The following is a 27876-nucleotide window of genomic DNA, read 5'->3' as shown; positions in this document are numbered from 1 at the left end:
TATGGCCGGGCTAATATTAATTAAGACGGACGATGCATTATTGAAACAGGATAACGCAGGTTACAGTAGCCCTTAATAAATAAAGCAAAGTACATCCGAACATAGCAACATTATCTGATATCACGGATAGAGGCAAAACGGTAGGCTCATTTAACGATGTCTGAAGGAAAACAACAATTCAAAGACAGCAATAAACCGCACAAGGACTCCACAGATCAGGACGATGATGCCGCCACAATAGTACCACAAACTCTTACTTACTCACGCAACGAAGGTCATTTTTTAGGCAGTAATTTCCATGGAGTAACTGATGACCGTACCACTTTGTTTGATGGTGAAGAGGGGCGTAGGGAGGATGATTTGTTGCCCTCATTGCGTTCCTCCAACTCAAAAGCACACTTAATTTCTTCACAACTTAGCCAGTGGAATTATAACAACAATAGAGTACTTTTAAAAAGATCTATATTAAAGACACAAGCTTTTATGGATCAACTTCAAGAAGAAAATAATATTCGCCCGATTTTTATTGCTGCAAATGATGAACGGGAAAAATTACATGTTCTACAACTGAATATCAAGCTAGATGGTCAGTACAATACCAAAGAAAAGAACGGTTTCAACATTGAGAAAAAAGCTTTATCAAAATTATTTCACTCTCAGATCGTATCAGTGACAAATCATTTAAACGCTTTGAAAAAAAGAGTGGATGACGTTTCATCTAAAGTATTCATCACAGGTGATGTAAATACTGGTAAATCAGCTCTTTGCAACTCTCTATTAAAGCAGCGTTTGCTACCTGAGGATCAGCTACCATGTACCAATGTATTTTCCGAAATACTAGAGGCTCGGGAAAATGACGGCATAGAGGAGGTTCATGCCATACCACTAAACATTGCTCCGACTCTCAAGGAAGCCATTGATATGTATTCAATACAAAATCCCAAGACTTATGAAATACACACTTTGAAAGAACTTCCCGATTTGGTTCCCCAAAACGGAAAATATGCTTTACTGAAGATTTACATAAAGGACGATAAAAGGCCTGCCTCTACTAGTCTATTAAGGAATGGTACTGTTGATATTTCATTAATTGACTCCCCTGGGTTGAACATGGACTCGTTACAAACCGCCGAAGTAATGTCCCGACAAGAAGAAATCGACTTAGTTATATTTGTTGTCAATGCAGAGAACCAGCTAACACTATCTGCCAAGGAGTTTATTTCTTTAGCATCTCGTGAGAAAAAATTAATGTTTTTTGTTGTGAAAAAATTTGACAAAATCAGGGACAAACAACGTTGTAAGGAGTTGATCCTAAAGCAAATCCGTGACCTGTCCCCAGAAACATATAAACGTGCAGCTGATTTTGTCCACTTTGTTTCCAAAAACGGAGATGAATTGCCACATTATCATAATGAAAATGACAATGAAGATCATGGTGACCGAAAACCTGACGACGACCCATATTCTAGCAGCGATCCCGATCCGGATTTTGACAGTCTGGAAGATTCTCTACGCAATTTTGTTTTGAAGAAAAGATCACTTTCTAAATTGTTACCTGCCAAGACTTATCTATCGAAATTATTAAGCGATATAATAATGATCTCCAAATCTAATATGAAAATGTATAGTGAAGAAGAAATAAAAATTAACGAACAACTGGAAACATTGAGACCTGAAATTTTGAGCGCTAGAGCAAAGTGCAATGATTTAACAACTTCCGTTGATCAAATGGCCGAGCAAACAATTACAATGACTTATAACAATACTAAAGAAGCACTTCTCAATGCGTTGGATGTTCCGCTACACGAATATCCGAAATATCAGGGCCTCGGTCAAATTTATGACTTCATATTTTCAACAGAAGCGTTCATAGCAAATCAGATTGATGAGTCAATAGGATCAAGTGAATTATTTGCCAAGCAAAAGACAGATTTACTGGTAAAAAAAATTTATGAGATTGGAAAAAATGAACTTGGTGATGATTTCATGTGTGAACGTGTTTTCAGAAGCGAACTAATGTTTAGAAAAAGGAAGCATTTGATAGGAAAAAGGCTTAAAGTATCTTTGTCAATAACTGATTTGTTTGCTCCAACTTGGAAAGGCTTTTTGTCTTACTTAAGCTGGCAGAAACCTGTCACAGCACCACTGCCGGATATAGAAGGACAAACTAACGAGGGTCAGATTGGCCTAATGAAGTATTTGGGTTTGAAAAATTATCCTTTGACACAATATTGGTCAAGACCATCATTGCTCTTCACATCAAAAATTCCCACTCTAACGCTGTACTTTCTAGGAAGTACAAAGGTTGTGGGGAACATTATATTAAACGGCATTAAATTATCGTCGTGGAGCTCACTCAAGAAGTTATCAGTTCCGGTTATAGTGGTAGGTTCCTTGTTGGGACTTACGTATTTAATTCATGACCTCCCCCGTGCCTTACCAATGAATCTTTCCATTAAATACAAAAGAAAGTTGCAAGAACTGGATTACATTCATCTTAACGCTCAAAGAACCTCAAATGAAGTACGTGATGTTTTGCGTGTACCTACACGTGAAATTCTAAGGTCGTGTGAAATAATTATGGATAAAAAACAAATCACTAAGAAAGAATTGGAAAACAAAAAAGAAAGTAACTTGTTGTCAATCAAATTCTTCCAATCTCTATACGAAGGAACCGTGGCTCAAAAATTGATGGTGGAAGAAATAAATTTAGACATCGATTAGATATTCTTGTAAATATATGAGGTCTTTTCAAATCAATATACATAATGTTACTTATTATTTTATTCCAAGCAGGTCCATTTTTTTTTTCACTTTGCACGAAATTACATAAACATTAAAAGGACCCTTGTGTATCTGCTTAATGATTTGCAAAACCTGCGGAAACGGAACGAAAAATGAGCAATCTCGTTCCGGTTCCGAGATCCTTTTTTTTTTTTAAATCTTGCGCATGTGCAGATTTTAAAAGGCGTCAGATATCGGATGTCCCTGGAAGTAATAGCTCCTCGAGTATTTCCTCCGTTTATTATTAATATGAGCAGTTTTTTAAGTTCTATTATTACATTGATAGTAGTTGCGTAAAAAACAAAGCTCATAAAAGTTTCCGATATGTCAGAAGTTTCCAAATGGCCAGCAATCAACCCATTCCATTGGGGATACAATGGTACAGTTTCGCATATTGTCGGTGAAAATGGTTCCATTAAACTCCATTTAAAAGACAACAAGGAGCAAGTTGATTTTGACGAGTTCGCTAACAAATATGTCCCAACGTTGAAGAATGGTGCCCAATTCAAATTGAGTCCTTACTTGTTCACAGGTATTTTGCAAACTTTGTACTTAGGTGCTGCTGATTTCTCTAAGAAATTTCCTGTATTCTACGGCAGGGAAATTGTCAAATTCTCGGATGGTGGAGTTTGCACCGCTGACTGGCTCATAGATTCATGGAAAAAGGATTATGAATTCGATCAAAGTACTACGAGCTTTGATAAAAAAAAATTTGATAAAGACGAGAAGGCGACACATCCAGAAGGATGGCCTCGTTTACAACCACGTACAAGGTACCTGAAAGATAATGAGTTGGAAGAACTACGGGAGGTTGATCTACCCCTAGTAGTTATTCTACATGGTCTTGCTGGTGGTAGTCATGAGCCGATTATAAGATCTCTTGCTGAAAACCTGTCTCGCAGTGGGAGATTTCAAGTGGTCGTCCTAAATACCAGAGGTTGTGCACGTTCCAAAATTACCACCAGAAATTTATTTACAGCTTATCACACAATGGATATTCGCGAGTTTTTGCAAAGAGAAAAGCAAAGACATCCAGATAGAAAACTATACGCTGTGGGATGCTCTTTTGGTGCTACGATGCTGGCAAACTATCTGGGAGAAGAGGGCGATAAATCACCTTTATCCGCAGCTGCTACTTTGTGCAATCCTTGGGATCTTCTCCTTTCAGCAATTAGGATGAGCCAGGATTGGTGGTCAAGAACTTTATTTTCCAAAAATATTGCGCAATTCTTAACAAGAACCGTTCAGGTTAATATGGGTGAATTAGGAGTTCCAAATGGCTCTCTCCCCGATCATCCTCCCACAGTCAAGAATCCATCTTTCTATATGTTCACGCCTGAAAATCTAATAAAGGCAAAGAGCTTTAAATCGACCCGGGAATTTGATGAAGTGTACACTGCGCCTGCTTTAGGCTTCCCAAATGCTATGGAGTATTATAAAGCGGCCAGCTCAATAAACAGAGTTGATACAATTCGGGTTCCTACCCTTGTTATCAATTCCAGGGATGATCCTGTTGTCGGCCCAGATCAACCATACTCAATCGTGGAAAAGAATCCTCGTATTTTGTATTGTAGAACCGATTTAGGTGGTCATTTAGCTTACCTAGATAAAGACAACAACTCGTGGGCTACCAAGGCAATTGCAGAATTTTTCACTAAGTTTGATGAATTAGTCGTATGATGTCACACAATTTTCAAACCACTTTCCTATGTATTTATACAACATTGGATCAATGCCCCTTTATTTTAAGTTATGTATTTTTTGTTGTCTTCAGTATACCTAAAATTTAAAGTTTTTTTCCCTATGCAGTGATTTTTATCTATATATTTTACTTTTCGTTAATTGAAGAGAGGAATTCATTCCATAAGTCCTCCTTAACTTTGAAAGTATGAGTACCTCTCTCAGGAAATGTCCTATCCTCTACACTTGCAATGTACTCCTTCAAGCCCTGAGTGGCAATATCTGTCATATTTACAGCTTGCTTCACAAATTTTGGGACAGAATCGCCTTGCATCCCGAGAAGGTCAGATATAACTAGAACTTGTCCACTGGTACCGTTACCTGCACCGATACCTATTGTTGGTACTGAGAGTTTAGATGTTATGAACTGAGCCATCTTATGGGGGACACATTCAATCAGGATAGACCAACAGCCAATTTTTTGTAGTTGCATGGCGGTTTCATACAGCTCCTGCATTTGTAATAGACTTTTGCTACCTTGCACTTTATAACCTCCAAGTGAATGAACTTTTTGGGGAGTTAGTCCTATATGAGCCATAACAGGTATACCCCGGGAGCACAGTTCTTCAATAAATTTCATTGCATATTTGTCTTTGGTGTAAGAACCGACTTCAACTTTGACTGAGGTGACTTTACTGTCCAATTTCATGATATCTATGGCATTCTTCAAGCCATCAGATATGCCCGATTCAAACGTACCGAATGGCATGTCTACCACTACCATGGAAGAACCTTCAGCTCTGCACACAGAGGCAACATGATATTTAAACTCATTCAAGGATAGTGTAATTGTGCTATCGTACCCCAATGAAGTCATCGCCAAAGAATCTCCGACTAAGAGTAAATCACAATTAGCCTTGTTAACCCATGTTGCAGTAATGAAGTCATACGCAGTACACATCGACAAAGGCGTACCAGTAAAATATTTGTTCCTGATATCCTGAATCGTATTATATTTGACAACGTTTTTTGCTGTAGAAAAAAATCGCTTAGAGGAGGTGCATAATTGTCTTTTCATTATATTCATATTGTGAGTAAAAATTTCCCTAATTTTATGGCAAGCTAATTTATTAACAAGACAGATGCTAGCTATCAATGCAGTAGGTAATCTGTACTAAGCTTTTGTATAGGCTGGTTTAAGGCGCGAGTTCTTCGAGATGTGAACACTTAATGTTGAAAGCTGCCCGAACTTCCCTTAGTAGTTTTTTAGGATATCTTACTCATCACGCAAGACAGCAGCAGTGAAAAATAAAAAAAAAAATTAGAATAAAGTAAAAAATATCTGGCTGAAAATCCGATCCCTTAAAACTTTTAAACGTCTATAATATATCTATATATACTCTTGTGTTACACCTTAAGGGAATGTCTGTCGTGTACATAACGCAGATTCTTTAAACCCATCTCCATAAACAGCAATCTCCATTCAATGCAAGGGAACACATTATATTACCGAAGCAATGTATGCTCATTACAGGGCTGCTGTGGTGATATAAAGAACCATCGAGCAACTGTAAGAGGCTTTTTGTATCAGAATTCCAACAATATATATCGCCATTTTCATAACCGCTGATCACCAAAGGAGTGGATCCATCTTCAGGATTTAAGAAGTCCATACCGCAGGAATGATGCAGTACGCCCTTTTCAAGAGGCTGAACCTGGAAAGTACGAACTACACAACCCCCGATGCAATCCCATATTTTCACTACACCGTCCAGCGATTTCACCAGGAGATATCTTGCATTCTCAGAAAACTTAACTTGGGAGATGGGTACCACACCATTTTCTCTTTTCCAATCCTTGTCATAGGTCAATGTCTTCAAACAATGGCCCGTCTCTGCATCAAAGATCCGTATGAGCCCGTCATATGAACCTGAACTCAGAATGGATGAATCATTCATGGGTACGTCCACCGACACAACTGCTTCTGAGTGTGCAGATATTGTTTTCATCAAAGACCCGTTCAGTGTGTCCCATATTTTGATACTTTCGTCCATTGAGGATGTAAACAGCAAGTTCCCCTTTCTATTGAATGTCAGAGATATCACTGGCGCTGTATGGCCGATAAAAGTGTGCAGCAGCCCATAAGATAAATGAATGATTTCCACAGAAAAATCATCCGATGCAGTAGCTATGCACTGTCCATCTGGAGACCAGCATAACTCTGAGAAAGGCCTGGCATGTGATGTGACTAGTGTTTGTGATACAGTTCGTCTGTTAATGTCGTATATCAGGATGTTAAGTCCTTGTGTTATAGCAAGAAACTGCCCATCAGGAGATATTTTCGCACAAGTAGCTTTCAATCCATTCTGTGTTCCCACAGGAGTAACAAACTGGAACATGTTAGCATATAATGGCCACTTGCAAATGAATGAGCCTACGCTCAAACTTTCCAATATCTACCGCCAGTGATGCACAAGCATTTCTTATGGTCTTGCTTTTTTCACTCCTCGGGTAACCATGCAGTGGCAATTTTATCCTACCTGAGGTTATTAAAGTATATTATGTAGTTTCCTGCTCACTGGAGAGGGAATGAGTATTAAATAGACAAGACCAGAAACAGCCTGCATACCAACTATGAATATCGTCCCACAAGATACCTTTAAATCTCAAGTCTCTACAGATCAAGACAAAAGTGTTCTTTCATCTGCAGTGCCCTCCTTGCCAGACACATTACGCCAGCAAGAAGGCGGTGCAGTACCTCTTTCCACACAATTGAATGACAGACATCCATTAGAATCAACATTGAAGAACTGGGAAACCACACAGCGCCAAAGACAAATGGAACAGTATCGACAAATATTTGGCATTGCCGAACCAATGAAAAGGACGATGGAAATGGAAATCGTCAATCGTACCGACTTCAACCCCCTTTCAACAAACGGTAGTATACACCGTGACATACTACTGAACAAAGAGTGCAGCATCGATTGGGAGGACGTCTACCCTGGTACTGGCCTACAAGCCAGCACCATGGTAGGTGATGACGTCCACAGCAAAATCGAAAAACAATTAGGCATTTAAAAATTGCTCTCAATTTCTTTATACATCTGTCACGTAAACCATTGAAAAGATTAGATTAGTGCCGTAATACTTATACTACATAGTTGTGCCACACTATATTTTTAGTGTCCTATATAGTCCGCAATTACCCTATGCCTTTTTTTCAGTCGCACTGAAAAAAAAAAAAATTTTTCATATTTCCACTTATAGGTTGATTTGATTTGATGGGCCTTTTGGAACTTTTCACAATACTACAAATACCCACACACGCAGTTCAGTGGTCTCTTCGAGTTCATCATTTCCATTCGTACTCCTTGAGCTTTTACCTTCCTTCCTCCTCCCCTATATACTCAACTTCTCAGCCCACATCAATAATGATAGCACCAGACTCGCAAAGATTATTCGGTTCCTTTGATGAACAGTTTAAGGACTTAAAACTAGATTCAGTCGATACAGAAAACAATAACACACACGGTGTTTCTACTATCCTGGATTCCTCCCCTGCGAGCGTTAATAACAATACAAACGGTGCTGTTGCTGCAAGCGTGAATACAGTCCCTGGATCGACGTTTAGATCCAATACACCTCTTTTAGGAGGTCGACATCCACTCAGTAGGACGTCTTCCTTAATCGATTCTATTGGTATACAGCGTGCTGCGTCACCATTTTCTTCTATGAAAGAGCCTTTTATTCCTCAAAGTTCGGGAGTAATGAGTTCCTCTTTTTGGCACGGCGACCATCCTGAATCACGGGTTAGTACGCCTGTTCAGCAGCATCCACTATTGCAAAGAAACGAGTCCTCCTCCTCCTTTAGTTATGCTGCTAATCTTGGAGTGAATCTGAGTACACATTCATTGGCGGTAGATATTACTCCATTAAGTACACCAACTGCTGCCCAATCTCATGTCAATTTGTTTCCGTCCTCTGATATTCCTCCTAATATGAGCATGAACGGAATGTCACAACTCCCAGCACCAGTTTCAGTTGAATCCAGTTGGAGGTACATAGACACGCAGGGACAGATTCATGGTCCATTTACTACCCAAATGATGTCACAATGGTACATAGGTGGCTATTTTGCTTCAACCCTTCAGATTTCAAGATTGGGAAGCACTCCAGAAACGCTAGGAATAAACGATATTTTCATCACACTTGGTGAGTTAATGACTAAACTCGAGAAGTATGATACGGATCCATTCACTACTTTTGACAAACTTCACGTTCAAACAACCAGCTCTGATTCTATCAACTTGAATCTAGCTCCTTACGCAAGCGGTGTTGCCGCTACTGGCACTATTAAAGCTACTGAAAACGATATTTTCAAGCCATTGACACATGACAATATCTGGGATATGGATGGAGGTACCACCTCCAAGGGAGTCGATATTAAATTAGCCTCAGCAACCACCATTAGTCAAACAGATGAATCTCACAAGCAAGAATACAAATCGACCACTATGCTGGAAAAAGGGAAGAAGGAAAAATCCGAATCTGTAGCAAAAGCGTTATTGGATGAACAAGAGAAACGGAACAGAGAACTCAAAAGGAAGGAAGAAGCTCGCTTATCGAAGAAACAAAAGCAAAAAGAGGATGATTTATTGAAGAAACAAAAGGAACAAAAGGAACAAAAGGAAAAAGAAGCTTTGGAAGCAGAAAAGCAAAAAAAATCAGAAAAGACAAAAAAGGACACACAAACACAAACAGAAGGCTTTAAGACATCAAAAGATTTGCCTTCATTAAATTCCTCAAGCGCGAATCCGGCACCATGGGCCTCAAAAGTCAAAGTTAACAATGCAATCGAAACTTCAATTAAAAATGGTGTAAGTAGCACTGGAAAGAAGAAAGGAGAACCCTTAGGTCTACAACAGAGGAACAGCAAAGAAGAAAAGCAAAAGGAGGAACTAAAATCCGTGCTTAACTGGGCTAACAAGTCCAGCCTACCATCGAATCAAACTATTGATATTAAATCTCAGTTTCAAAAAAGCCCAAAAGGGATGAAAGAGTCGTCTCCGTTAAAGGAGTTGGAAGATCCAAATTTCATAGAAGAGCAGAAAAAACTATGGGAAAAGGTTCAGAGTTCTTCCAAACAAGTAAAGTCCACATCCTCTGCATCTACTACCACATCTTCTTGGACTACGGTGACTTCTAAAGGGAAAGCACCTATAGGAACCGTTGTCTCCCCATATTCAAAAACCAATACCAGTTTAAATTCTTCATTAACGGCAAAAACTAGCACAACTTCTACTACCACTACCTTTGCTAGCATGAACAATGTTTCTCCCCGGCAAGAATTTATCAAATGGTGTAAATCACAGATGAAATTAAATTCTGGAATAACCAATAACAATGTCTTAGAACTATTATTGAGTTTACCTACGGGGCCAGAATCTAAAGAATTGATTCAAGAAACAATTTATGCCAATAGTGACGTTATGGATGGTAGAAGATTTGCCACTGAATTTATTAAAAGACGTGTTGCGTGCGAAAAACAAGGTGATGATCCACTAAGTTGGAATGAAGCGCTAGCTCTATCAGGCAATGATGACGACGGCTGGGAATTCCAAGTAGTGAGCAAGAAGAAGGGTAGAAAACACTGAAAGGAAAAGCTTCATAATTTTTTCTTTTCACTGCATATTTCTTTATCATTTATTGTTATTGTATATACTTTATAACTATTTTTTAACGCAGATAATGACAAATTCTATACATATTTTTAAAAAAACACTGAACGAGCGAATACATATCTTTGCACACAGTAGGCACTAATTGACTAATCTTCCATCATTATTTATTTTCAGCTCCCACTCTTTAATACACACTTCTTTCCGTTTCAAGATTGATTGATAACGTCTAGAGAGAGCTTGATTAAAGCAAATTTCTTTACAAACCATAACGAACAATTGAACCCAGCCCGGTTGCAATCTTTCAGCTTCTTGTAAAGTATCTTTAAATTCCAATTCAATTAATTTAACTTCAGTTTCAAATCTCTTCCAGTAATCCTCCCCAATAGAGCCATTTTTATATAGAAGGTTTATCTGAGGAGCCAACTCTTTTAACTTTAATGATCGTCTAACAGATTCTGCTCCTCTGTTCAATAAAGCGGCCTTCAACACCTTCTCGTGAATTTTTTCATTTTCACTCATTTCCTTTATTTGGAAATACAGATCATGGGCATCGTTTTCGTCAAATATGGATGGTTGCTCACTAATTTTTTTGGCCTGCTTCTTTCTGTAGCTTGAAGCAAACATCACAAGGGACACCACCAGAATAAAGACATATATGAGTGGGGTATAAACGGAGATTGATTTCGTCTCCACAATTGGCTCTTCCGTTTCAAAAAACGTCCCGTTGTTGGAGAATTTTGTTTCATTAAATTCGGACATATTGGCAAACTCAAGTAGTTGTGCGTACCTCTTTCCTGTACTTGAATTCGTTTAAATAAGCCATTTCATTAATATTTCATCAATTTTTTCACATATTATTTCAACTTTTAGACGTGTTCCTAAAACTTTTGACGTTTTTTGGCGGGTAATAAGATGCGTCTACCCATTTTAAGGAACGCCCTCGTAACATACAGAACGAAGAGTGGCAAATAATAGGACAGTACTCTGAAGAAAAATTTCCCTATACTACTGATATCGATATACATTTAAGTGAAGTATGCTTATCAGATTTAGATCAAAAAACGGTACACACAGGGTTTCTTGTCAAGAAAACGACCTTTTCGGAACGGTCATTGAAAAGTTGGTGGGTAATCTGGACCCCAATGCCGATGTCGACACATTTACTGTTTGTGAGAAGCCCGGTCAAGGTATTCATGCTGTTTCTGAACTAGCTGATCGAACAGTGATGGATCTAGGACTAAAGCACGGTGACATGCTGATCCTTAACTATTCGGACAAGCCCGCTAATGAGAAAGATGGTGTCAATGTTGAAATCGGATCCGTAGGTATTGACAGCAAGGGAATTCGTCAACACAGGTACGGTCCACTAAGGATCAAAGAACTCGCTGTAGATGAGGAACTAGAGAAAGAGGACGGATTAATTCCTCGTCAAAAATCAAAACTATGCAAGCACGGTGATAGAGGTATGTGTGAATACTGCTCGCCTTTACCTCCTTGGGACAAAGAATATCATGAGAAGAATAAGATCAAACATATATCGTTTCATTCATATCTTAAAAAGCTAAATGAAAATGCTAATAAGAAGGAGAACGGCAGCTCTTATATTTCCCCTCTTTCAGAACCTGATTTTAGAATCAATAAGCGTTGCCATAATGGCCATGAACCATGGCCTCGGGGGATATGTTCTAAATGTCAACCATCGGCAATTACATTACAACAGCAAGAATTTAGAATGGTTGACCACGTTGAATTTCAGAAGAGTGAAATAATTAATGAATTTATTCAGGCGTGGAGGTACACGGGTATGCAAAGATTTGGCTATATGTACGGATCTTATTCTAAGTATGATAACACACCTTTAGGTATAAAGGCCGTCGTTGAGGCGATATACGAGCCCCCTCAGCATGATGAGCAAGACGGTTTAACCATGGACGTAGAACAGGTCAAGAATGAAATGCTACAGATTGATAGACAGGCTCAAGAAATGGGGCTTTCGCGAATTGGCCTAATATTTACAGATTTATCTGACGCGGGAGCTGGGGATGGGTCTGTTTTTTGCAAAAGACATAAGGATTCGTTTTTTCTTTCATCATTAGAAGTTATTATGGCTGCTAGGCATCAAACAAGGCATCCTAATGTAAGCAAGTATAGCGAACAAGGTTTTTTTTCTTCCAAGTTTGTAACTTGCGTTATATCAGGTAATTTGGAAGGTGAAATTGATATTTCGAGCTACCAAGTATCCACAGAAGCTGAAGCATTGGTTACTGCAGATATGATAAGTGGGTCCACATTTCCTTCAATGGCATATATTAATGACACTACAGATGAAAGATATGTACCTGAGATATTTTACATGAAGTCGAATGAATATGGTATAACAGTGAAGGAAAATGCGAAGCCTGCATTTCCGGTAGACTATCTTTTAGTGACGCTGACTCATGGGTTCCCGAATACCGATACGGAAACCAACTCGAAATTCGTTAGTTCCACCGGATTTCCATGGAGCAATCGACAAGCTATGGGGCAATCTCAAGATTATCAAGAATTAAAAAAGTATTTATTCAATGTGGCTTCAAGTGGAGATTTCAATCTTTTGCATGAAAAAATCTCGAACTTTCATTTACTATTATACATAAATTCTCTGCAGATACTCTCTCCAGACGAATGGAAGTTACTAATAGAATCTGCTGTGAAAAATGAATGGGAAGAATCTCTACTAAAACTTGTCTCATCGGCTGGTTGGCAAACGTTAGTCATGATCCTTCAGGAAAGCGGCTAGGAGAGACTGTAAGATTTGAGGTTTTAGATTAAAAAAATAGAAATGCGCGGAAGGTAAAATTGAGCCTTTTTTATTTTAAAACTATGTAAATCATCCAAAATAGTAGACGTTTCTAGAACGTCCCCTTACCAAAAATCACATCATACGAGGAGTTTTAAGGAACAATAACTGGGAGTCGCTTTTACAAATTGGTATATATTAAGGTACTCTTGATATAAACCAAAGGACTTTGCCGTTTAGAGATTTTTATTTATGAAATCTTGTATATAGATTTTGGAAATATCCCTTAAAACTTCCTTTTTTTTTTTTTTTTACCTGTAACAGACGTAACCAAAGGATATAATATAATGAGCACTCCATTTGGCTTAGATTTAGGTAACAATAACTCAGTACTAGCAGTTGCCAGAAATAGGGGTATTGATGTCGTTGTCAATGAAGTTTCTAATAGGTCTACACCATCCTTGGTCGGCTTTGGCCCCAGAAATAGGTACTTAGGTGAATCTGGTAAAACTAAGCAAACATCGAATGTTAAAAACACTGTGGAAAACTTGAAAAGAATCATTGGACTAAAGTTCAAAGACCCTGAATTTGATATCGAGAATAAGTTCTTCACTTCGAAATTGGTACAGCTAAAAAATGGTAAAGTTGGTGTGGAAGTGGAGTTCGGCGGTAAAACACACGTATTTTCAGCTACTCAACTGACTGCTATGTTCATTGATAAGGTGAAGCACACCGTTCAAGAGGAAACGAAGTCATCAATTACCGATGTCTGCCTCGCAGTTCCTGTATGGTATTCGGAAGAACAACGTTATAACATAGCCGATGCTGCCAGAATTGCAGGATTAAATCCTGTAAGGATTGTCAACGATGTGACTGCAGCCGCCGTTTCGTACGGCGTCTTCAAGAATGATCTGCCAGGTCCTGAAGAAAAGCCAAGAATCATTGGCTTAGTGGACATTGGGCATTCTACCTACACCTGTTCTATTATGGCTTTCCGCAAAGGCGAAATGAAAGTATTAGGTACTGCTTATGACAAGCACTTTGGTGGTAGAGATTTCGATCGCGCAATCACAGAACATTTTGCTGATCAGTTTAAGGACAAGTACAAGATTGACATTAGGAAAAATCCGAAAGCTTATAACAGAATTTTAATCGCTGCTGAAAAATTAAAAAAAGTGCTTTCTGCGAACACTACTGCCCCCTTCTCCGTTGAATCTGTTATGGATGATATCGACGTTTCCTCTCAATTGAGCCGTGAAGAGCTGGAAGAATTAGTAGAGCCCTTGTTGAAGCGTGTGACGTATCCAATCACCAATGCATTGGCTCAAGCTAAATTAACTGTCAATGATATTGACTTCGTAGAAATAATTGGTGGTACAACCCGTATCCCAGTTTTAAAGAAGTCAATTTCTGATGTTTTTGGAAAACCTTTGTCATCTACTTTAAATCAAGACGAAGCTGTGGCCAAGGGGGCCGCTTTCATATGTGCCATTCACTCTCCAACTTTAAGGGTCAGGCCGTTTAAATTTGAAGATATTGATCCGTATTCAGTGTCATACACTTGGGATAAGCAGGTCGATGACGAAGACCGTTTGGAAGTATTCCCTGCTAATTCATCATATCCATCAACTAAACTAATTACTTTACATCGTACTGGAGATTTCAGCATGAAAGCGGTGTACACTCATCCTTCGAAACTGCCAAAAGGTACTTCCACCACTATTGCAAAATGGAGCTTCACTGGGGTCAAGGTTCCTAAAGATCAAGATTTTATTCCTGTAAAGGTCAAGTTAAGATGCGATCCTTCCGGCTTGCATATTATCGAGAACGCTTACACAACGGAAGATATTACGGTTCAAGAGCCAGTGCCTTTACCGGAAGACGCACCAGAAGATGCCGAGCCCCAGTTTAAAGAAGTTACTAAAACAATTAAGAAAGATGTGCTAGGTATGACTGCAAAAACATTCGCGCTAAACCCGGTTGAGTTGAACGATCTAATTGAAAAAGAGAATGAATTAAGAAACCAGGATAAGTTAGTTGCCGAAACCGAGGATCGCAAAAATGCCCTTGAAGAGTATATTTATACCCTTCGTGCCAAACTCGATGATGAATACTCCGATTTTGCGTCTGACGCAGAAAAAGAAAAGCTAAAAAACATGTTAGCCACTACTGAAAATTGGTTATATGGTGATGGTGACGATTCTACCAAGGCAAAATACATTGCTAAATATGAGGAGCTGGCATCGTTGGGGAATATTATTAGAGGTAGATATTTAGCAAAGGAGGAAGAAAAAAGACAAGCACTCAGAGCGAATCAAGAAACTTCTAAAATGAATGATATTGCTGAAAAATTGGCTGAGCAAAGAAGGGCACGCGCTGCAAGTGATGATAGCGATGACAACAATGATGAAAACATGGACCTTGATTAATCGGAATTTTTGTCTATTTGGATTGTTCCCTCTTTATTCTTTCTTAAATGAACCACTAGTGCTTCATTATGTGCCCTTTATACATTACCTCTATATTCAATCTTCTATTATAAAAATGATAATTATTTCTACATAAGCCGTTATAAGAATTTAATGAAAATTATGAAATAACATACACAAAGTGCACATGATCTTATAAAGTTTTACTTGTCCTATGTTTCAAAGTATGAGAAAATTCTTCATATCATGATAATGTTAGGCAACCAACTATATATGCAGTTTAGAGGCTTAAAGCAATACTATTACAAATGGAAGAGGCGTCGTTTCCATTTTCTTGACCTGGTAAAACTTTCCAAAGAACTGTATTGTCCAATTTCTTTCCATGCTGAATCTGAATATATCCAATCAGTTCCGTCCCAATTATCATTGATCCAATGCCAATTATTGGGTAATTCTTCTTCACCAAGTCCATCTGGGGGCAAACAACTCCTCATGGTTAAAGTTCCATCAGTGTTTTTAATTTCTATGCAGTAGTTTTGTCTTTCGTACGGCAGTAATTTTGTACTCCAATTTTTATTTTGATACCACCTTCTTTGATTTTCGTATACTTCAATTTCTAGTATTTTAAGGTCTTCATTACCAAAGTTATCTTTTTGCTCATTAAGTAGAAGCTGTAGAATATGAATGTGGTCATCACCCTTCTTGTCCCGAAGTAGTTTAGGCAATACCTCTACCAGTGGCACCGTGATTGCACGTCCTTGAGATAAAGGAATAATTTGTTCCATCTTTAAGTGTTTTGGTAAGAAACTCGAAATTTTAAAACTTTCAATCCCCAAATAATAGAAATTCCTAACAGCAGTAAACCTCCAAAGTAGCCTTAAGGTAGCTTGAAAACTACTCGTATTGTATATCAAGCCGGTAATAATAAAAAATCTAGTATAAGTTCCCGGTGATATGTATCTCATGATAATAATTTGAAAAATTGTACCGAATAAGAATAATCTGCAAAACAACCTCTTGCCAGAACACTCCTTATTGACGCCATCAAATGAAAGCTTTAATTTTTTCCAAACATTCAGCTCGTTTCTCAGTACTTCCAGTTTATCCAACACAGACTCTAGTAGCACGACAATTTCATCCAATGTAGGAGGTTCCGTGTCTCTTAACGAAGCTATCAATGAAACAATATAATACATGAATGATAAGAATAGAAATGCCCCGCTTATAATGCCTAACCATAGTCTCAAAATCTTTGTAAATGGCAGAAAATGGCTAGCCTCTGTTTCAACGGGGATAAAAAAACTTATGGTCAGCCATATGCTCGTTAGATAAATGAATGTTAAACATTTATCGTCGGACAGCCACATTATATTCGCTAAGGCATTGTCGAATATTAGTAGTAGTGGATATGCGTGAAACAGAGTGCTGGAAATCATTGGAGGTGTAATTTGGATAAGAGAGGGCTTTTGCCCATGATTATGTATAAATTTCGCCTTAATTTTTTTATTTTCAGTTTGTACTTTGGTTTTAGAATTTGTGTCCATTTCTTTCCTTGAAATTAGCAAAATGATGTCCACTGAACTAAATTAAGATCAATGAAAGAAAAGAGAAAGTATGAAGTAGTTTCGAGTGATTGCACCTTCTTCATCAATTCTGTTTACCCTTGCAGTTGGTGTTCCAGTAATTCTTGGAAATAAGCATAAAAGGGTATTTGTTTCGGGGATAATTTCTTTACTTCCCCACCAGGCTGTTGAATTGAATATGAAAATGGTATGACAACAATAATGTCTAAAATTCCCAAATCAATTTGGTAAAAATCTGTCCAGCTCAATATGGTTGAATAATCATGAGAAGTACATCAATAGTCTTCTCATGTCATTTCGAAAAAATGTTTTTTCTTCATTTTTTTCCTGCGATTGTTTGACCATTTGTTTAATTTCACTCTCTGTAAAGAGCTACTTAACTATTCAGAAATAAGCAATAAGATTGACGGTCAAAGAAGAAAAGAGAACTCTGCACCCAGGATGGCACTCAAAAAGAATACACACAACAAATCTACCAAACGAGTAACGAAACACCCATCTTTGAAAACTCTAACGCATAAGCAAATACACACAACAATTTTCGTTAAGTCTACAACACCATACGTTAGTGCACTGAAAAGAATAAATAAGTTTCTCGATAGCGTTCATAAGCAAGGATCATCCTATGTTGCGGTTTTGGGTATGGGTAAAGCTGTAGAAAAGACACTGGCATTAGGTTGTCATTTTCAAGATCAGAAGAACAAGAAAATAGAGGTTTACACTAAAACTATAGAAGTTCTTGATGAAGTAATAACTGAAGGCCAAGCTGATATCGACATGGAAAGTGATGTTGAAGATGACGATAAAGAAACCCAACTAAAGAAAAGGGCTGTAAGCGGTGTAGAATTGCGTATTTATGTTTAATATGTCATACTTTTAGCGCTCATTGTTATTGTATACTATTTATAGCTAACAGTTTATTATTAGATTTCCTCTAATAAGCGTTATACCAGTGTAGTAAGTTTATCACTTCAGCTATGTGTCATTTTTTTTTTTTTTTTTTGAGGCCTTATATGAAAATAAGCTTTGAAGAAAGTGATACTGGAATTATTCAAACCAAGAAAAGTTTTTAGAATTACAAGAATACCGTAGCACTTGAAGGAAAGAGGACAGCATATCCACTTGATAAACATGGTATCAGAGGATAAGATTGAGCAATGGAAAGCCACAAAAGTCATTGGTATAATTGGTCTGGGTGATATGGGCCTATTATACGCTAATAAATTTACAGATGCTGGATGGGGTGTTATATGTTGTGATAGGGAAGAATATTATGATGAACTGAAAGAAAAATATGCCTCAGCTAAATTCGAACTGGTGAAAAATGGTCATTTGGTATCCAGGCAAAGCGACTATATTATCTATAGTGTTGAAGCATCCAATATTAGTAAGATCGTCGCAACGTATGGACCATCTTCTAAGGTTGGAACAATTGTTGGGGGTCAAACGAGTTGTAAGCTGCCGGAAATCGAGGCTTTCGAAAAGTATTTACCCAAGGACTGCGACATCATTACCGTGCATTCCCTTCATGGGCCTAAAGTTAATACTGAAGGCCAACCACTAGTTATTATCAATCACAGATCACAGTACCCAGAATCTTTTGAGTTCGTTAATTCTGTTATGGCATGTTTGAAAAGTAAGCAAGTTTATTTGACATATGAAGAGCATGACAAGATTACCGCTGATACACAAGCTGTGACACATGCTGCTTTCTTAAGTATGGGATCTGCGTGGGCAAAGATAAAGATTTATCCTTGGACTCTGGGTGTAAACAAATGGTACGGTGGCCTAGAAAATGTGAAAGTTAATATATCACTAAGAATCTATTCGAACAAGTGGCATGTTTACGCAGGATTAGCCATAACAAACCCAAGTGCACATCAGCAAATTCTTCAATATGCAACCAGTGCAACAGAACTATTTAGTTTAATGATAGATAACAAAGAACAAGAACTTACTGATAGACTATTAAAAGCTAAGCAATTTGTATTTGGAAAGCATACTGGTCTCTTACTATTGGATGACACGATTTTAGAGAAATATTCGCTATCAAAAAGCAGCATTGGTAACAGCAACAATTGCAAGCCAGTGCCGAATTCACATTTATCATTGTTGGCGATTGTTGATTCGTGGTTTCAACTTGGTATTGATCCATATGATCATATGATTTGTTCGACGCCATTATTCAGAATATTCCTGGGTGTGTCCGAATATCTTTTTTTAAAACCTGGCTTATTAGAACAGACAATTGATGCAGCTATCCATGATAAATCATTCATAAAAGATGATTTAGAATTTGTTATTTCGGCTAGAGAATGGAGCTCGGTTGTTTCTTTTGCCAATTTTGATATATACAAAAAGCAATTTCAGAGTGTTCAAAAGTTCTTTGAGCCAATGCTTCCAGAGGCTAATCTCATTGGCAACGAGATGATAAAAACCATTCTGAGTCATTCTAGTGACCGTTCGGCCGCTGAAAAAAGAAATACATAATGTTTTTAATGCTGATTTCCTATAATATTAGGCCTTCTTTTGTGAAAAGGAGTATATTTATATAACTGAATAAAAATATATATTGTGACAAATGCCCATGCAAAAAATCGTGAAAAAAGGAAGAAAGTTCTACTATTCTATGTAAAAATAAACCCATTAGATTTTTTTCCTCTTTGTGTAATGCTCACTACCGCGATTATCGTTCGTTTCATCTGGACATGCCAACGTTCTTGACCTTTTAGAACTTACGACCGGATGAATACTGTCATCATCACATGCAAGTAAGTTTTTGGTCATAAAGTCGATAGCATTGTAGTCATGTGTCCTTTTGTTAACGTTATTATTGTTGAGAGTAGATAACATACTAGACTTTCCTATGCTGCTGTTAGTATAAGGGTTCTTGCTGTTGTCTTGTGCGTGAAAGGTGTGGCTTTGAGCATTGTAAGAGGACATAAATTCATTGACACTGCCACCATTACTATTGCTGATATTATGATTTTTGGAATAGCTCTTTACTATAGAGTAATCACCTGGTTGTAAAGTACCTATCAGTTCCGGAAAATAAGATTTAAAGTCCTTATATATAATCCTATTCCACGCCCTGTTGAATTTTACCGTTGACGGTGAATACTGTAAGTCTTCCGTTGCTTGAATATGAAAAAGCGGTTGCCATATGTGGAAAAGTAAATCCTGTAATCCCAAGTCTTTCAATAAAAGATAGTTTAAGTGTGTCATCGAAACCGTTCTGTTAATTGGAAAGCAACAATTTGGAGACAGACATTTCATGATGATATATGGATCCTGGTCGTTTCCGCCAATATAAAGTAGTAGATATACTTCCAAAGAAGTCCTGGGCTCGTACATTACCACGTGCCAAAGATGTAAGTCTGAATCATGTGGCCTTACATGAAAAAGACCTTGGGTCTTCTCAGGATGGCGCATAAAATATTTCCAATCCTTCAGCAATTTCCTTGTTAAAGAGTAAGCCATAATTATTAGCTTTTTGATTAAAATATAAAAAAATCTGTTTAGCTCTTATATCGCCTCCTCGCACAAAATCACGACAAAGGCAACGTTAGATTGATGCTCTCAAAACATACTAAGAATGTGTTCTATGATATATATGGGAAGAGTAGGTTAAATATTTCTTATGACAATAACAAAACCCACTGCATCGTACAGGACGGGTAACAGAGCCCTTTCCAATTGAAATTTTGAATAAAACTATTTTGCCTATAAAAGTTAGATTTACGACAATTAATATTAGGCAGAATGTTCTCGGAACTTTCAAGTAGTAAAGGATTGCGTGGTTCATTTGTATTTACGAAACGGTGAGTAATAAGGTTTCTAAAACCAAAGGAAAAATAAAGAAAGATCTAAGAAGAAAGTTCCAGTAAAGTGAGTTATAGATCAAGATGGGTAACATTTTTAGTTCAATGTTTGACAAACTATGGGGTTCAAACAAAGAATTGCGTATATTGATTTTGGGTTTGGATGGTGCAGGTAAAACTACCATCTTATATCGTTTACAAATTGGCGAAGTAGTCACTACAAAGCCAACCATTGGTTTCAATGTAGAGACGCTAAGTTATAAAAACTTAAAATTGAACGTCTGGGATCTTGGTGGTCAAACAAGTATCAGGCCCTACTGGAGGTGTTATTATGCAGACACTGCTGCAGTTATTTTCGTTGTTGATTCGACTGATAAAGATCGTATGTCTACAGCCTCTAAGGAACTTCATTTGATGTTACAGGAAGAAGAATTGCAAGATGCAGCACTGCTGGTTTTTGCAAATAAACAAGACCAACCGGGTGCATTAAGTGCCAGTGAAGTCTCCAAAGAACTGAATCTTGTAGAATTGAAGGACAGAAGTTGGTCTATCGTAGCATCCAGTGCAATTAAAGGCGAAGGTATTACCGAAGGTTTAGATTGGTTGATTGATGTTATAAAAGAGGAACAGTTATAGCGATAAAGATTTGCAAAAAAAAAGTGTAGATGCATACTTTTTAAATGGCATTGAATATACATATAATTTGTTTTGTAACTGAATTATCAAGGAGCTCTATCCAAACATAATAGAGTTAGTAAGTGTATACATGTTTCTCTTTGGGTTTTAATTCTAAAGGCAATTACATCGTTCCGATGAATGAGAAGGCCGCATTAAAATACCTAATGACCTCTTAATGAAAGTTGCATATATACATTTAAATTAAATTGTCATTTCAATTCCGATTTATTGAAACAGGACGTCCGAAAGCAGAAACAGATTTATGTGCTTAATAACCCAATAAAGGACTTCAATGTATTCACGAAACAACACCCTTTTAATAACTAGAATAAATAATGTTACAATACCTACACTACTTCATACTTGATTCAAGAATAATTTTTTTTAATTCTTTCCCTAGATCAATAAGTTTCAATTCATTTTTATTTTTCCAAGAACAAACGTGTCTGTAGTCACAAAACTTACAGTATGTGTTGAAGTTTTTTTGAGTAGGCTCAATTGGATGCATATCTCTGCCACCAAACCAAACCATTGCAGAATCATGGGCATGGGTTCCCAGTTTCAAGGGATCATATGGGAAGATGATATTGTGGAAATTATCGTTATGGTAATAATATTCTATCATTAAATCATTCGAAACGAGATTACCCACAATAAAATAGATCTGTGATAACCTTGCCGCAAAGTATTTCAAAGTTAGAGGTGTCTTCCATTTCGTATAAAAATGTCCATAATCTCGCAAAGATACACATTTTGTTGACTCCGAACTATCTTCGTCTTGCTCAATCGGAACGTTAAAAGATGTGGGACCTCTATCCAGCAAATCATTGAACGCGGTCATATCAAATGTATTAGAGCCTTTGGCGTCGTTATCGAAAGCAGAATGATTTATCGGTAGTCCGTACAGGAGGTTCTTCACATCATTAGCGAAGAGTGGGTTTGTTAGTATGAATGTTAAAATCTTGGTAGGATTTATGGGCGCATCAACGTCGAGTCCTCTTCTCTGGGCATTGATTAAAAAGCTATGGTAGGTTTGTGTCATGTCTTGACTAAGGTGGGAAAAAAAAAACTTATAATACATTGTCTGTAATTTAGAGGATTCTATAACGGACTCAATAGATGGTATTTTTGGTACTGACCTAGTTTTGATATCAGAGATAACAATCTCGTTATTCGACTTCAGTTCTTTTAGATTTGATAGTAAATTAGTGAGGATATTACCCCAGCTCTGATATTCCGTATCAAGATGAGCTGCACCTTTCTGTACTTGATGATTGTGCCTATTTCTAAGAGTTAAGTGGTCAATAACACCTGATATAATCACATTTTCCTTTGTCTTGCTATCACTGTTCAGCAAATGCTCCACCAGTTTGCCATCTTCTAAGTTAATGAAGCCATGACAAACTATTTCTCTTGCATGACCGTCACCTTTGGTGAATAAAGAGACCAATCTATTGATAGAGTTGAACCAGTTATCTAGCAGGGCATCCATATCATTATCAATATCCATAGATAATTTTGTCAGTGCAAGGAAATTGTGGGTAAAGCTTTTATACTGATTTAATTCAGGATGCGTTTCGTCCTCTAGTGATTTATGAATCTTTTTACCTTTCTGCACCTGAAATTTTAAGTTCAGTAGTTGGTTAGACAAATTTTGAGAATAAAAGTCGTAAAAATTCCTTAACTCGCACCAATTCTGCGTAGTGCATAATTGTGTGACGGATAATCGTTTTTTCTTTAGCTGATTTACTTGAATGTCAAAATAGGGATTCTCTAAACCTCTGGGGAATCTGTAATTGATAAACGAAGGATTTTCAGGGTCTTCTCCAAATAATTCTTTAACGCTGGCCAATTTTTCGCTCAACAATGCTCCTTCCTTAGTATTTGTCTCTTTTGTCGGACTGGTGTTATCGAAAAATGGCAAATTATTGATTCTATCGATATCCGAGGCATTCAGGATACCGCTTGGATCATTAGTTGGAACATCATACATATGATTTTTCTTCGAAGGTAGTATAAATGTTCCATCAAGGGACTTATCGTTTAAATGTACAAATCTCCTAGGATGAATTAAAAATCCATACTTGTTGATTAGTGCCCGGCCCAGCATACGATAAGTACAGAAGAAAAGCAGAAAGCCTACTTGAAAAATTAAGAAAACAAAGACAGTCTACAAAGCTTTTCTGTGTACTATGCCTGGGTCCCCCCTCATACTCATCTTTGTTGCACGTTTGATTGGCATGGTAAATCACAATAGCACTTGAATTACTTCATCTTTTTTCGCATCCATAAATGACAACGCGGGTAATACTGCCTTATGCTTGTTGTTATTATTATTCGAAATCGCTTATTTATTTACGTACTTGCTTCCACTGTACACTTATATATGCAATTTGCCACTGCTTCATAGGATATAGCTGATTAGTTGCAAAACACCACCACCTACGAGAAGAAACAGAAGAATACCCAACCAAGTTTTGGATATCACAGGTGCGGTTTTCTCAGTTTTGCCCTCCTTCTTCTTACCGTATTTTCTATACTTTTCGTTATTCTTGTTAAACTTGGCATTAGCCAGTCTTTGTCTTGGTGTCTGTACGGCCATCGCAGGTGTTGTCCTCTATCTACTTCGACCTCTGCACCCTGCTATTTCTGCATGTAATGCTGTGCTGAAATTATATTTGATATAACGCAAGTAAGCGCAGATGGCGACAAGAAAAAAAGCCACGTCAAGTCATTAGACACGATATCACATACCACGAGATCTGCGCCTCGCTTTTTCTTTTCTTTTCGCGTTGGCGACTTTCCTTTTTCGTTGGCGATTTAGTGCTGGTTTTGTTTATTTTTCCACGCTTTTTCGTCGTACAGCAAACGTGAAAATTCGAAACTTGGGATTTTCATTTAAATATACCACGAATGCAGATGTGATTCATCACAAACGTTCCTGTCTTGGCAATATAGAAAATTTTCTTGCTTAGCCTTGTTTCACTTCCATTATTTTCAGATTTGTTTTAATTTTATTTTCGCATCTCTACTTTTTATATCTCTCGAACTTTGCTAGTTAAACTTCTTATCTCCATTCAATTTTTTTTTATATTATAATTATTTCTTTTCTCGCAAGAAGACTCCAGAATCAAAACTCAAACCAACCTAACTTATCCAACTTCTAGTCACTCCTTCAATAGAACGTCTTTTTCTCACCTTTTCGTTTTTCCATTTACACCCCATAAAATATCTAAAACCTAACGGAATTTGAACGAAAAAAATGTTACAAAAGCTTTCCATGACCGCATTAGTCGGTTTGTTTTCTTCAGTTGTGTCACTCGTGAACGCTGATTGTACTTACTCTGGCGGTAATTACTATTGTGCTCAAACCGATGCCATCATTTACTCTAACGTCGGTTTATCTGCTACCTACCAAGATGTCACCAATATGGATGAATCTTCTTGTGCTTGTACCCAAGCTGATTTCACTGCTTCTGGTAGCTTGGCTCCCTTCAACGAGGAACTATCTGTTCATTTCAGGGGTCCGATCGAGTTACTACAATTTGGTGTTTACTACCCAAATGGTGAATCTAATGCTTTGAAGAAAAGATCAGAGAAACAATCAATCGAGTCCTGTAAGGAAGGTGAAGCTGTTGTCTCCAGACATAAGCATCAGCACAAGAGGGATGTTGCTGTTGAATATGTTCAAGTTACTTCCACTGTTTACGTCGACAGTAATGGTCAAACAGTCACAGCCGATTCCACCAATACCGTTGTCGGTCCTGCTGTTCCTTCTTCTTACACTAAAGACTCTACTGTTTTGTCCAGCAGTGCTCAAGCAGTTGAAACGAGTGAAAGCCAGTCTTCCATCTCTTCCTCTAAAACCACCTCTTCTGCTGCTGCTGCTTCATCATCTTCGTCATCATCTTCTAACACTAACGGTGACTGGTCCAGAGGTTCCTACTTTGTCCCAGGCTCTACTAGCAACTGTACATTCATGAACAACCAAGGGGGGACTGCCGGTTCTGGTGTCTGGTCGAGTTGTTTCGGTAACTCCATCTCTTTTGCTGCTTCAGATGGTGTTTCTGGTGCTGCCTCCGCTCAAGCTCTTGGTGATGTCACCATTAAATCTGGTAATGAATTCATGATTTTCTCCGGTGAAGAATGTTCCGGTAATAACGGCGATTGTGGTTATTACAGAGAAGGCATTCCTGCTTATCATGGGTTTGGTGGGGCTGATAAAATTTTCGTCTTCGAATTTTCTATGCCAAGTGACACCAGCGGTTCTGCCTACAATCAAGATATGCCAGCTATTTGGTTATTAAATGCAAAAATCCCAAGAACCTTGCAATATGGTGATGCATCTTGTTCTTGTTGGAAAACTGGCTGTGGTGAAATGGATTTGTTCGAAATTTTGACCGCTGGTTCTGATAAATTAATCTCACACATCCATGACGGCCAAGATGGTGGTACTCAAGATTACTTCGAGAGACCAACTGATGGTACTTTAAAGGCTGCCGTAATCTTTAATTCAAGTGATAAAACTATTCACATTATCGAAGTCGACGAAAGCTTTGATGCTACTTTAAGCGATGATGTCGTTGACCAATGGTTGAGCAAGTCCGGTTCTTCTGCGGCCTTGCCATAGTCGATCGTTTCTTATTAACCAATAAAATTTTCCTTTTTTTCATTTATGTTTCACTTGCTATTTTTTTCCTTCCCCGTTATTATTTTTGTTTTAGGGTTTCTGTCCACTTTGAACAGATTGTGTTATTTTCCAAGAACAATACATTATTGTAAAAAAAAAAAAAAAAAAAAACTAAACTAAAAAAAAAAAATTCACTCTTAAAGTTTAGAGTTATGTTCTCTATCTATCTTTATCTTTATTATATACTATTAAAAACCAAGCTTCTGGACATTGTACTATTTTATAATCGAATTTTTTTCTCTTTAATTTTTATAGGAATGCATGTTACTTGTAATTCTTAAATACTAAGATTTAATACCTGTTATATATCTATACGCCATTGTTTTTGAGATTTATCCATGCTCACAATATTATAGGGGTAGAACAGTGGCAATTCAATCAGGTTAAGTCGGTAAATTTTGCGTGATTCTTTTCTATATCAAGGAAAACGCTGTCGTAGGGGATATTAGAATCTTTTCTTAATCTCTTACCCCTCGAATTATATTCGTGACGAGTAGGATTCCGCCTCTTTTCCTTATTCTTGTAAGACGATGTTAGTTTCCACTTGTGTAACTTGAACTTGTCACTCAACCACTGAATGTAATAGCGTTTGTTGTTAAATGGTCCCGAGCACAGCCAAGTATAAAATGTAAATTCACCGTATAATATGAAAAAGCCAAAAATGAATCCGGTAACCACGCAAGACAAGATGTGATTCTCTAGAGTTTTCATAAAATTGGCATCACCCGTATGCCAGGAGGAACCTTTAGATATTGAGAAAAAAGAATTATTATGCATTTTATAATCTGCAGGTTGTAAAATTCTTACCGCACCATTTTCGGCCGTATTAGACCATCTCTTATATTGCTTCCAAACCACACTAATGAATAAGGGGCCCGTAGAGCCCATGATTGTCATATATGGAATGTACCAGTTTTTCTTATAGTGTTTCAACGATTTGATGACCTTCAAGAAGAAGGGGTGCCTTGGAACAGAGCCCATCACATCATTTGACACTCCTGTAGGCGAAGTTTTCCTTAGAAATGCTGGTACTTTCAACAAAGGGTCTAGCCTTCTTTCACAACCATCATCCAAGTCAATGTAAATACCACCATAATGCGAAAGGATGAAATACCGTATTGCATCCGCCCTCTCAATTGGATATTCATAACTCCTAAAGGTGTCAAGAAACCACGGGTATTCCTGTTTAATGAAAGTATCAGACATTTCATCCGTCCATAAAATGTAAGTGTAATCCGGATGTAAATCAATGCACTTCTGCCTCCCTTTTACCCACTGTTCTGGGATATCGTTTGTTTTGTAGGTTTGATGAATGATTTTCGGTATGAGTTGAGGAGGAGACTCATAGAATGTTGAATTGAAGCCATTGGGGGGGTTCAGCTGTTCATCTGTTAGCGCATCTTTGGAAGTATCATCTATACATAACGTCAACAAATCAAATGTGTAATGTATTATAGAGATAAGTAATGCAATGTTCGCTATTATAAGAATTTTCAACTCCTTCTTCATCACGTATTAATTGGTTTACTGTAACTACTTTAGCACTGTTGTAAGGTGCACCGCTTCGCACTGCCTTGTTCGGTTGTTGAAATTATATTATATACGGTCAGCGCTCCTTGAGGAAGCTAATAAAAATCGTGTTGCGATGTAAATAATGAAGGAAATAAAAACAATACCCGTCTCGGTTATTCAACGGTGACAATGAAACTCTTCAAAATTCAAAGAGCAATGAATTTGCGGAGGTCAAA

At 37.6% G+C, this 27876-nt stretch overlaps 18 protein-coding genes across 18 annotated transcripts; 10 read left to right on the top strand and 8 right to left on the bottom strand.

Annotated features, from left to right (window-relative positions):
- Nucleotides 1-156: 156 nt before the first annotated feature.
- FZO1 (mitofusin) lies at nucleotides 157-2724 on the top strand (the record flags this gene model as incomplete). Its single annotated transcript, NM_001178527.1, has 1 exon — nucleotides 157-2724. The coding sequence occupies one exon, from the start codon at nucleotides 157-159 to the stop codon at nucleotides 2722-2724; it is 2568 nt and encodes an 855-aa protein (NP_009738.1).
- Nucleotides 2725-3108: 384 nt separating this feature from the next.
- Nucleotides 3109-4464, top strand: EHT1 (medium-chain fatty acid ethyl ester synthase/esterase; the record flags this gene model as incomplete). The annotated part of the gene is made up of 1 exon (NM_001178525.3): nucleotides 3109-4464. One exon carries the CDS (start codon nucleotides 3109-3111, stop codon nucleotides 4462-4464), a length of 1356 nt encoding a protein of 451 aa, NP_009736.3.
- Nucleotides 4465-4612: 148 nt separating this feature from the next.
- Nucleotides 4613-5551, bottom strand: ECM31 (3-methyl-2-oxobutanoate hydroxymethyltransferase; the record flags this gene model as incomplete). Its single annotated transcript, NM_001178524.3, has 1 exon — nucleotides 4613-5551. The coding sequence occupies one exon, from the start codon at nucleotides 5549-5551 to the stop codon at nucleotides 4613-4615; it is 939 nt and encodes a 312-aa protein (NP_009735.3).
- A 364-nt stretch (nucleotides 5552-5915) lies between these two features.
- Nucleotides 5916-6863, bottom strand: SWD3 (Swd3p; the record flags this gene model as incomplete). The annotated part of the gene is made up of 1 exon (NM_001178523.1): nucleotides 5916-6863. One exon carries the CDS (start codon nucleotides 6861-6863, stop codon nucleotides 5916-5918), a length of 948 nt encoding a protein of 315 aa, NP_009734.1.
- A 235-nt stretch (nucleotides 6864-7098) lies between these two features.
- On the top strand, nucleotides 7099-7545 carry UMP1 (Ump1p; the record flags this gene model as incomplete). The annotated part of the gene is made up of 1 exon (NM_001178521.1): nucleotides 7099-7545. One exon carries the CDS (start codon nucleotides 7099-7101, stop codon nucleotides 7543-7545), a length of 447 nt encoding a protein of 148 aa, NP_009732.1.
- A 353-nt stretch (nucleotides 7546-7898) lies between these two features.
- On the top strand, nucleotides 7899-10121 carry SMY2 (Smy2p; the record flags this gene model as incomplete). The annotated part of the gene is made up of 1 exon (NM_001178520.3): nucleotides 7899-10121. The coding sequence occupies one exon, from the start codon at nucleotides 7899-7901 to the stop codon at nucleotides 10119-10121; it is 2223 nt and encodes a 740-aa protein (NP_009731.4).
- Nucleotides 10122-10286: 165 nt separating this feature from the next.
- On the bottom strand, nucleotides 10287-10907 carry SEC66 (Sec63 complex subunit SEC66; the record flags this gene model as incomplete). Its single annotated transcript, NM_001178519.3, has 1 exon — nucleotides 10287-10907. One exon carries the CDS (start codon nucleotides 10905-10907, stop codon nucleotides 10287-10289), a length of 621 nt encoding a protein of 206 aa, NP_009730.3.
- A 277-nt stretch (nucleotides 10908-11184) lies between these two features.
- Nucleotides 11185-12927, top strand: NPL4 (nuclear protein localization protein 4; the record flags this gene model as incomplete). Its single annotated transcript, NM_001178518.1, has 1 exon — nucleotides 11185-12927. The coding sequence occupies one exon, from the start codon at nucleotides 11185-11187 to the stop codon at nucleotides 12925-12927; it is 1743 nt and encodes a 580-aa protein (NP_009729.1).
- Nucleotides 12928-13274: 347 nt separating this feature from the next.
- On the top strand, nucleotides 13275-15356 carry SSE2 (adenyl-nucleotide exchange factor SSE2; the record flags this gene model as incomplete). The annotated part of the gene is made up of 1 exon (NM_001178517.1): nucleotides 13275-15356. The coding sequence occupies one exon, from the start codon at nucleotides 13275-13277 to the stop codon at nucleotides 15354-15356; it is 2082 nt and encodes a 693-aa protein (NP_009728.1).
- A 302-nt stretch (nucleotides 15357-15658) lies between these two features.
- On the bottom strand, nucleotides 15659-16900 carry PEX32 (Pex32p; the record flags this gene model as incomplete). The annotated part of the gene is made up of 1 exon (NM_001178516.3): nucleotides 15659-16900. The coding sequence occupies one exon, from the start codon at nucleotides 16898-16900 to the stop codon at nucleotides 15659-15661; it is 1242 nt and encodes a 413-aa protein (NP_009727.3).
- A 480-nt stretch (nucleotides 16901-17380) lies between these two features.
- Nucleotides 17381-17803, top strand: POP7 (ribonuclease P/MRP protein subunit POP7; the record flags this gene model as incomplete). Its single annotated transcript, NM_001178515.3, has 1 exon — nucleotides 17381-17803. The coding sequence occupies one exon, from the start codon at nucleotides 17381-17383 to the stop codon at nucleotides 17801-17803; it is 423 nt and encodes a 140-aa protein (NP_009726.3).
- Nucleotides 17804-18070: 267 nt separating this feature from the next.
- Nucleotides 18071-19429, top strand: TYR1 (prephenate dehydrogenase (NADP(+)); the record flags this gene model as incomplete). The annotated part of the gene is made up of 1 exon (NM_001178514.1): nucleotides 18071-19429. The coding sequence occupies one exon, from the start codon at nucleotides 18071-18073 to the stop codon at nucleotides 19427-19429; it is 1359 nt and encodes a 452-aa protein (NP_009725.1).
- A 156-nt stretch (nucleotides 19430-19585) lies between these two features.
- On the bottom strand, nucleotides 19586-20419 carry UBS1 (Ubs1p; the record flags this gene model as incomplete). Its single annotated transcript, NM_001178513.1, has 1 exon — nucleotides 19586-20419. The coding sequence occupies one exon, from the start codon at nucleotides 20417-20419 to the stop codon at nucleotides 19586-19588; it is 834 nt and encodes a 277-aa protein (NP_009724.1).
- Nucleotides 20420-20844: 425 nt separating this feature from the next.
- Nucleotides 20845-21396, top strand: ARL1 (Arf family GTPase ARL1; the record flags this gene model as incomplete). The annotated part of the gene is made up of 1 exon (NM_001178512.3): nucleotides 20845-21396. One exon carries the CDS (start codon nucleotides 20845-20847, stop codon nucleotides 21394-21396), a length of 552 nt encoding a protein of 183 aa, NP_009723.3.
- Nucleotides 21397-21790: 394 nt separating this feature from the next.
- Nucleotides 21791-23548, bottom strand: EXO5 (Exo5p; the record flags this gene model as incomplete). Its single annotated transcript, NM_001178511.3, has 1 exon — nucleotides 21791-23548. The coding sequence occupies one exon, from the start codon at nucleotides 23546-23548 to the stop codon at nucleotides 21791-21793; it is 1758 nt and encodes a 585-aa protein (NP_009722.3).
- Nucleotides 23549-23842: 294 nt separating this feature from the next.
- On the bottom strand, nucleotides 23843-24040 carry YSY6 (Ysy6p; the record flags this gene model as incomplete). Its single annotated transcript, NM_001180059.1, has 1 exon — nucleotides 23843-24040. The coding sequence occupies one exon, from the start codon at nucleotides 24038-24040 to the stop codon at nucleotides 23843-23845; it is 198 nt and encodes a 65-aa protein (NP_009721.1).
- A 660-nt stretch (nucleotides 24041-24700) lies between these two features.
- TOS1 (Tos1p) lies at nucleotides 24701-26068 on the top strand (the record flags this gene model as incomplete). The annotated part of the gene is made up of 1 exon (NM_001178510.1): nucleotides 24701-26068. One exon carries the CDS (start codon nucleotides 24701-24703, stop codon nucleotides 26066-26068), a length of 1368 nt encoding a protein of 455 aa, NP_009720.1.
- A 438-nt stretch (nucleotides 26069-26506) lies between these two features.
- CSH1 (mannosylinositol phosphorylceramide synthase catalytic subunit CSH1) lies at nucleotides 26507-27637 on the bottom strand (the record flags this gene model as incomplete). The annotated part of the gene is made up of 1 exon (NM_001178509.3): nucleotides 26507-27637. One exon carries the CDS (start codon nucleotides 27635-27637, stop codon nucleotides 26507-26509), a length of 1131 nt encoding a protein of 376 aa, NP_009719.3.
- Nucleotides 27638-27876: the final 239 nt, after the last annotated feature.

This window comes from Saccharomyces cerevisiae, chromosome II (genome assembly GCF_000146045.2).
Source record: "Saccharomyces cerevisiae S288C chromosome II, complete sequence".
In the NCBI taxonomy this organism is placed as follows: domain Eukaryota; kingdom Fungi; phylum Ascomycota; class Saccharomycetes; order Saccharomycetales; family Saccharomycetaceae; genus Saccharomyces; species Saccharomyces cerevisiae.
Note: the sequence above shows the minus strand (reverse complement) of the source record. Positions and strands in the feature narration are given on the sequence as shown.